This window comes from Echinops telfairi, unplaced genomic scaffold (assembly GCF_000313985.2).
Source record: "Echinops telfairi isolate 266 unplaced genomic scaffold, ASM31398v2 ScPeMD7_7458;HRSCAF=8496, whole genome shotgun sequence".
In the NCBI taxonomy this organism is placed as follows: Eukaryota; Metazoa; Chordata; class Mammalia; order Afrosoricida; family Tenrecidae; genus Echinops; species Echinops telfairi.
In genome coordinates, this window is record NW_022111358.1 from 50,729,588 (window position 1) to 50,737,431 (window position 7,844).

At 65.4% G+C, this 7,844-nt stretch overlaps 3 protein-coding genes across 3 annotated transcripts in view; 2 read left to right on the plus strand and 1 right to left on the minus strand.

The window, feature by feature from the left end:
• The window catches only part of CENPX (centromere protein X), a 3,718-nt gene extending 2,783 nt beyond the window's left edge, over nucleotides 1–935 (minus strand). The window contains exon 1 of the mRNA XM_004709221.2: nucleotides 923–935. Coding sequence (XP_004709278.1) covers nucleotides 923–935 — 13 coding nt within the window. The remainder of the gene's footprint in view (nucleotides 1–922) is intronic.
• Nucleotides 936–1,244: 309 nt separating this feature from the next.
• Nucleotides 1,245–7,754, plus strand: LRRC45 (leucine rich repeat containing 45). The gene is made up of 17 exons (XM_004709220.2): nucleotides 1,245–1,775; nucleotides 1,987–2,048; nucleotides 2,361–2,431; nucleotides 2,593–2,771; nucleotides 2,877–3,005; nucleotides 3,318–3,430; nucleotides 3,594–3,652; nucleotides 3,889–3,966; nucleotides 4,586–4,721; nucleotides 4,799–4,876; nucleotides 4,959–5,070; nucleotides 5,151–5,221; nucleotides 5,430–5,522; nucleotides 5,749–5,841; nucleotides 6,280–6,453; nucleotides 6,557–6,704; nucleotides 6,777–7,754. The coding sequence occupies exons 1-17, from the start codon at nucleotides 1,556–1,558 to the stop codon at nucleotides 6,971–6,973; spliced, it is 2,013 nt and encodes a 670-aa protein (XP_004709277.1). The 5' UTR covers nucleotides 1,245–1,555; the 3' UTR covers nucleotides 6,974–7,754.
• Nucleotides 7,130–7,844, plus strand: part of RAC3 (Rac family small GTPase 3) — a 2,764-nt gene continuing 2,049 nt past the window's right edge. The window contains exons 1-3 of the mRNA XM_030888091.2: nucleotides 7,130–7,163; nucleotides 7,321–7,415; nucleotides 7,650–7,835. Coding sequence (XP_030743951.2) covers nucleotides 7,130–7,163; nucleotides 7,321–7,415; nucleotides 7,650–7,835 — 315 coding nt within the window. The remainder of the gene's footprint in view (nucleotides 7,164–7,320; nucleotides 7,416–7,649; nucleotides 7,836–7,844) is intronic.

Below are 7,844 nucleotides of genomic sequence, written 5' to 3' on the forward strand. Positions count from 1 at the left end.
AGGAACAGTGCCTGAGAAGGCGATCAGAGCAGGTCAGCGTGTGGATGGCATTTTAAGACGTGAGACTCCTTGTGGTCACCCTTGCAGGAAGGGTAGATGGGGAGGGATGAACTCCAACGAGCGCAGTGGTGGTCAGGGCTGGGGCCTTTGAAGTCCCCAGAAGGCCTTACTGCTGACCCAGAGCAGCACAGTGCTGGAGAATGGCCCCAAACTAGGGCGTGGACATGGGGGCCAGCAGGGCCGGCCATCTGAGCCAGACAGATCCGTGAGCCCTGGTCAGCCGCCATGGTCTTAGCGCCCTCTGCTGCCAGCCCCTGCTCAGGACCCATAACTAGCCAAGAGCCTCCTTCCTTGGCTCCAGGGGCCGTGCACGTCGTCCCCAGGTGCGGTGTGGCCCTCTGGGTGGTGGCCCTCCACGAGTCTTCACAGCTCCCTGAGGTGGTGGCGGAGCCCATCTGAGGCCGGAGAGCCAGTCCCCTGGTGCCTCTTTGGGCTGATCCCAGGCTTTCAGTGGCCCCACCCCAACTGCTCGGAGGCCTGGGGATGGAGGGTGACACCCATGCACACATACACCGGAGCAGCGACTCCGGGTGCAGAGGCCCTCACGACAGGAGACGTGCGTGCACACACAAGCACGTATGCACGCGCATGGGGGGTGGGGTGCACACAGGGGCACGCACGCAGCAGGCATGGCCCACGCGCGCGCCACCCGTGGGAGCGCCGCCCCAGGTTCCGAGGCCAGGGCGAGGGCTGATCCTAGCCTTCGGCGTGGCTGCGCTGCTCTGGGGCCTCCGTTTTCCCAGCCGACCCCTGGCTTCAGGACCGGTTGGTGTCACCTCCGCAGTTCGAACCCGACCTTTCCTCGGCGTCACCGCTTCGCTCGACACCCACCCGCGCCCCCTCACCTTCCGGAATCCAGCACCTTGTCCTTCCATGACCGCCCGTCCGCGCGCGCCTCAAAGCCCCGCCCCGCGTCTCCAGCCAATGAGCATTCTGCACGCCCTCCAGACGTCCCGCCCCACGTTCGCAGCCAATGAGCCATGAGCGCGCCCTCCAGGAGCCCCGCTCCTTAGGCTCGCAGCCAATGGACCTGGAGCTGGCTCCCACCCTTTCCCTTTCATTGGTTAGCATCCCTTCTGCGCGAAGCTCTCTGGGAGTTGTAGTCCTTGCCACCCTTTCCCAGCGCGCCCCGCTCTTCCTGGATACTGGAACATCGCGGCGGGAGCTAGTGTGGGTGGCCGTCCGCCGCGCGAGTGCTGGGACACGGGTTGCGGCTGCGGGGCGCAGAGGAGCGTGCGAGCAGAGACTGTGCTGGGAAGACCCGGCCCTGAGCGCTCTCTTGCACCAGCTGGCAACCCCCACCTCGACCCGGCTGGCGCTCGACACCCGGTTCTCTTGACTGGAGAAGCGACTCCACTTGTCTCCACCAATCCCCGTGCCTGCCGGGGCAGCATCTCCTGCACGTGAGCTGGCGGGGGACCGTAGACAGGACCCTCGGGGAGAGAGGGCCCCCCGTGCCCTGGTAGGCCGCCCTCTGCCCCGCGAGCACCCTGACATGGAAGAGTTCCGGCGTGCCTACAGCCGGCTATGCCAGGAGCGCGGGGCAGAGCCTCAGGAGGCTGTGCTGCGGCAGCTGCAAGAGCCCCGGAGGGGCCAGCTGGACCTGGCCACGCAGACCCTGGCCACCGACACCTGCGAGGCCCTGGGCCAGCTGCTGCAGAGCCAGACGCTGTTCACGGAGCTGGTGCTTAGAGACTGCATGCTGAGCGAGGAAGGTGGGCGGTGGGCTCTGGGACCCTGGATGGGGTCGGGCCCCCGGACCCACCCCCTCACCACCTGGGCTGTTCTGCAGCCCCTGTAGCGAGTTCCCACACAGAAGGGCGCTTGCTTTACGGCAGAGAAGCCCTGACATCTCCCTCCCAGTGGAACGAGTCTGAGGCAAACACACAGCCTTCTAGACCACTCCTCACCCCGTCCCTCCTGCAGGGGCCAGGCTGTTGCTGCAGGGACTCTGCTCCAACTCAGTTGTCCGGCTCCTGGACCTCAAGGTGCGGGCCCCGTGCCCCAGACATGCCCCCCAGGGTCCCCATGCTGAGGGAGTGGGGTGGGCTGTCCTGTGAGGGGCCCTGCTGCAGACACCCCCAGGTGAGATCAGGTCAGTAAGTCTTCACAGCTGGCACCCGGCGCCCCCTTGCAGGGAAATGAGCAGGAATCAGAGGACCAGGGGTTCACACTGGCAATCTGACACACCAGCCCCAAGAAGGCGTGTTCACAGCGAACACCCACCCCAGGGTTCACTCCAGGCTGTGGTCCCATGGGCCTGGGCCACAGGGTGACTGCCCTGTCCTCTCCCTTCCTAGGGCAACAACCTTTGCGCTGTGGGGGCAGAGGCGCTGGGGAAACTGCTGAAGCAGAACAAGTCCATCCAGAGGTGAGGAATGGTCTGTGTGCCCCCAGCCCTCCCATGCTCAGGCTGCTGTGGACCACGAGGCCCACCCCTGCAGTATGCCTTAGCGGCCCTCCTCCAGCCTCGAACCAGGGAGGTGAGGGTGGGAGGGCATGAGCCACACCTTCACGGCCACCCTCCTGCAGCCTCACCCTGGAGTGGAACAACCTGGGCGCCTTGGAGGAGGCCTTCGCCACCTTCTGCGCGGGCCTGGGGGCCAACGGCGTCCTGCGGCAGCTGGACCTCCGCAATAACCAGGTCACTCACAGGGGGGCCGAGGAGCTGGCCTTGGCCTTGAAGAGTAACACCAGCCTCCAGCAGCTGGGTGAGGCCGACCAGCGCTGGCTCTCCCCCAAAGTGCGGGTGTGAAGGGCGGGGTGGGGAGGAGGGCCCCACCCCACGCACCTCCTGACCACAAGCCTCCCTGCAGACCTGCGCTGGAACAACCTTGGCCTCCTCGGGGGCCGAGCCCTAGTGAGCTGTCTCCCCAGCAACAGGACGCTGTGCCGGCTGGAGCTGGCTGGGAACAATATCCCCGGGGACATCCTCAGAGCCGTGGGTACGCATCCGCGCGCCCCTGGGCAGACCCAACTCCTAGGGAAGGGGCAGGGCTCAGGCGCAAAAACTCTCCAAGTCACCTGACCAGTGAGAGAGAGCAGGCAATGTTGAGAGAAGGAAAATCTCACTGGGCCAGAGGCCCCGCCCTCATGGGGGCGGGAACCTGTCGGCCCCACTCTGTCCTGGAGCGGCTTCTCCCTGCCCCTCCAAGAATCCAGGACACTCAGCGGGTGCTGGGCGGCCACTGGCTGCCCCAAGGCCGAGGAGGCCTTCCAGTCCCCTTCCCCTGGTGACATGTAGCCCCATCCGACAGAGCAGGCCGTGGACCACAACCAGGACCGGCAGGCGGCATTCCGGGAGAGCCAGGTCCGCTCTCATGTGCTCAGCAAGGAGGTGCGCAGCCTGCGGGAGGAGAAATCCAAGCAGGTGCGCCCGCCACACGCCCCTACTCCTCTGGGTCCCGCGCGGAGCCCCCCTGTCCCGGGCGTACAGTGTGCCCTCTGAGTGGGGAGAGGGGTGCCGGGAACCCTCCTCTCGGGCCCAGCCAGGTGGCCAGCACCCTCATGGCCCCCGCTGGCTCTGCCCACAGTTCGTGGACTTGATGGAGACCATTGACAAGCAGCGAGAGGAGATAGCGCGGAGCAGCAGGTGGGCTGCGGGCAGGGCGTCTGGTCCCCACTTCTGACGCCCTGTGAGTGGACCCTCGCGCCCGCCCACAAGCGGAGGCCAAGTGTGTTTCCACAAGAAGGGTACCCGCAGGGTGCTTCCCGCTCGAGGCGAGGCCAGGGCAGAGGTGCAGGGAGCAACTGCCCCCGTCCTGGTGGAGGGGCCCTCCGAGGTCTCTAGTGCTGGGTGGCTCTGGTGACCCTGCGCTCTGCCCACAGGAATAACGCCGCCCGTGTGGGCCAGCTGCAGGATGCCCTGAACGAACGACACTCAATCATCAACGCCCTCAAGGCCAAGTAAGGAGGCCTGGGAACGCGGCATGGGAACTTCAGTTCGGGAGGGGCGCCGGGCGAGGAGGGGGAGCTCAGGAGAGGGTGGCTCGGTTCTAAGCCAGCGCCTTGTCCAAGGAAATGGTGGGCGGGGCGCCAGTCCTGGAAGGCTCCTTGGAAGCAGAGTTGCTCTTTGCTTAAAAGCAGGGTACGTGGTGAAGGGAGACGTCGGACAGTGTAAGACATGACAAAATAATAATTTATGAATTATCAAGGGTTCCTGAGGGAACGGGGCCGGGAGGGAGGGGGAAATGAGGAGCTGATACCAAGGGCTCAAGTAGAAAGCAAATGTTTTGAGAATGATTAGGGCAACAAATGTACAAATGTGCTTGACACCATGGATGGATGGATGCATTGTGATAAGAGTTGTAGGAGCCCCCAATAAAATGTTTGAAAAATAAAAGCAGGGCACGCACGTGCACATACGTACCTATGTACACACGTATGCCCCAGCATGCTCCACCACCCCTCAAGGGAGTGGCATCTGGGTGTCTGGGGGGTGGATTGAGGCAGTGGGGGAGGGGGGCGTGGACGGCCCATGGGATGCCGGGGTCACTGGAGGGCCCTTATATCACCACCATCCCAGGCTCCAGATGACAGAGGCTGCCTTGGTGTTGTCGGAACAGAAGACCCAGGACCTGGGCGATCGGCTGGCGGCTGCTGACCAGGAGCGGCTGAGCCTGTCCCAGAAGCAAGCCAAGGAGCGCAGGCTGGAGCAGCAGGTGGGTGCTGCTCAGGTGAGGGGCTGTGGAGGGCAGGGGTGGGCCGTGACCAGTGCTGCTCCTCCTCCTGGCCCCAGGAAGCCGCCGAGCGTGAGTCCAAGCTCCTTAGGGACGTGTCTGCTGCCCATGAGAAGGGTGTGCTCCTGCGGAGCCAGGTACAGTCCAGGCCCCTGGACCCGGGGTGGGTGGCCCGCGGGTTGGGGCGTCCAGCTTCCTGGACCGTCTGCTGCTTTGCAGGTGGATGAGCTGGAGCGCAAGGTGAAGTCCCAGCAGGAGCAGCTGTTCGAAGCCCGGCAGGAGCTGACCAACACGTCAGCGGAGCTGAAGCTGCGGGCCGTCCAGGCCGAGGGTGGGCCCAGGACCTGAGGGGTGTGGAGCGGGCCCTAGGGCAGGCCCTGGTGATCTGACTAGCCCTGCCCCGGCCCCCAGAGCGCCTGGACTTGGAGAGGAAGAGGTTCAAGCAGAGCCTGGCAGACTCGGAGCAGCTGCGTGTCAGAGAGGTCCCTACTGTCCCCGTAGTCCCAGAACCCCAATATCTGTGGCTAGGGCCCCCTGATAGTGTCCCCCACCCTGGCTGCTGACTGAGTCCATGCAGGACCTCTGTTCTGAGCTTGCCGTCCAGGGGTGCAGGGGTGACCCAAGCTGTGCCCACTGCCCTCCTTGCTCAGCATTGAGAGGCAGCCTCCTGACACACCTGGGTTGATGCAGGTGGAGCTGATGACCTGCCACCTGGAGGAGAGCCAGCGGGCCCTGCAGGAGCGAGTACAGAGGCTGGAGAGCACGCGGCTGGCCCTGGAGGAGGTGCGGATCCCTGCAGGCCAATGGGACAGGCTACCAGAGTTGGGCACAGAGGCAGTGCATGTGACAGTCTGGGAGCTGGTGGGGGCCAAACAGGGAGCTTTGAATGCAGGGAGAACTGGGAGCAGGTGGGGGCAGATGGGGAACCTCAGGTGCAGGGGGAGGTACAGGTAGACAGGGCTGGGCTGGCACGGCCCAGCAGTGACTGGGTGGGGCCGGGACCCCACAGGAGCTGAGCCGAGTCAAGGCGGCAGCCCTCAGCGAGCGAGGGCAGGCTGAGGAGGAGTTCCTGAAGGCCAGGACCCAGTTCCGGCTGGAGGAGGTACACCCCCATGTCCCCACATGGCCAGTCTCCTCACAGCCCACAGGGGTACCTGGGGCCAGGGCGGGGGAGGGGGGTGTCTCCTTGCTGGTGTCTGAAGGAGGCAGACCTGACTAACGTTTGGGGTCTCAGCCCTATCAACTTGGGGCGGGGTGGGGTGGCGGTGGGGAGTGGGGTCCTGAATGCTCAGCCCATGCCCAGTGCTCCCAGCAGGCAGCCTCGTGCTTGGCCCTCATGCCTGTGGCTGGGTCAAGGGAGGGACTGGCAGGCAGAGTGCCCCTGGGACTGGCAGGGCAGGCATTTCTGGGAGGCAGGGCCAAGGGGTGAGCCTCCAGGCTGTAGGGTGAAGGCTGCCTCTCGCCACTCGCATGTTGCTAGTCCCTCGGGCAAGCATGGGCAGGCCAGGGCCAGGGATGCTCACCTGCCCGTCTGTCTCAGCAACAGCGCCTGGTACAACTGGAGGAGAAACTACGGTTGCTGGCACAGGCCCGGGATGAGGCCCAGAGTGCCTGCCTGCAGCAGAAGCAGGCGGTAGCTGAGGCCCAGGCTCGGGCCAGTCAGCTCAGCCTGCAGGTGGACAGCCTGCAGCGGCGCCTGGAAGACCTGCAGCAGGTAGAGGGTCTCACCCTCTGGTCATGGGGAGGGATCACGGCTAAATCTGATGGCACGTCCCTCACCCACCCCCATCCCCTGTCATCACCCCTCCCCCTGGCAGGCACTGAGCAGCAAGGACCAAGAGAAGGTGGCTGAGGTGAATCGGGTGCGGGTGGAGTTGCAGGAGCAGATGGGACGCCTGCAGACCGAGCTGACGGCCCAGGAGGGGCTGAGGGAAAAGGTGGCTGCCCTGGAGCGCCAACTGAAAGGTGAGAGGGCCCCTGCACCCACCTCTCCCTTGTGGGGTGGCCAGCACCCCTCACCAAGCCTCCTCTCCGCAGTGATTTCAAATGACCACCGGGAGGCGCTGCTGGACAAGGAGAGTGAGAACGCCTCCCTGCGCGAGAAGCTGAGGCTCAAGGAGGCGGAAATCACGCGCATCTACGAGGACCAGGCTCAGAGGGCCAGCGTCCTGCAAAACGCAGTCCTTTCCTACGTGCAGGGGGCGCCCCTGCGGACCCTAAGCCCCCACAAATGAGGGAAGTCGGGGCGCTGACAGAGAGAGAGGCCTGGTGTCCGGAGCTGGAGAAGCAGGGGGAAGGCTTGGCCCCTCCCACCCTGCCCTGCCTTACCCTGCCCTTCAGCAGAGCCCACAGACGGCCTTCAGCGACAAGAGCCTGTCTCTCCTGTCCACATGGAGCTGGGGGACTGGCTGGTGCTGCTGGGTGGTCAGAGCCCTTTCCCACTGCAACCCCCACCCCTAGAACCACGTGCCTGCAGCGTGCCAGCCAGCTGCACGGGGCGCATACTGGCCTCGTGCGTACAGGGCAATACAGGATTTTCATACTTTGTCGTACACACTGGCTCTGTGCTTTTCTCCGGCAGCACCCAACTCACTCCACCACCCCCAGCAGCCCCCGGAGACCCGCTGCAAGGGTGCTAGGTGTGGCCTACTGCTGGCCATCCATCGGAGGACTGGGGTGGGTGAGGGAATTGGTGACCGAGTGCAAAATCCCAGTCCTCACCCCCTTCCTCCAGGCTAGAGGGGGTGTGCATGGGTTTCAGCCCCGCAGGCGTTCCCGGACCAAACTGGGGTGGCAGGATAACTGCGTGTCTGCACCGAGCCCCCTAGGGCCGCCTGCGTGGCCCTGTCCCCTGGGTCTTGGTCACCAGGGACCTGAGCCCCGGGCACCAGGGTCCTGCTCCTAAACCAGACCCTGGAGACTGGCAACCAGCCTGGAGGTCCCCGGGCCACACCCCCTCCGCCTGACCCCCGCGGCCCCGCCCTCCGGCGTGGTCCTGGGGGCGGGGGCGGGGCGTGCGCCCCCTGCCCGCCCGGCGTGCGCTCGGCTGTCTCCGCGCCCAGCGCTCGGCGGCGCTCGGCTGTCTCCGGCCGTTCGGCTCGGCTC

What these genes read in the sequence shown, in the direction of transcription:
- LRRC45 (XM_004709220.2), top strand. Translation starts at nt 1,556, where the DNA reads ATGGAAGAGTTCCGGCGTGCCTACAGCCGGCTATGCCAGGAGCGCGGG. An exon ending in AGCAGCTGCGTGTCAGAGAG is followed by an intron (nt 5,222 to 5,429) that starts GTCCCTACTGTC and finishes GGGTTGATGCAG; the next exon opens with GTGGAGCTGATGACCTGCCA. An exon ending in CCCAGTTCCGGCTGGAGGAG is followed by an intron (nt 5,842 to 6,279) that starts GTACACCCCCAT and finishes CGTCTGTCTCAG; the next exon opens with CAACAGCGCCTGGTACAACT.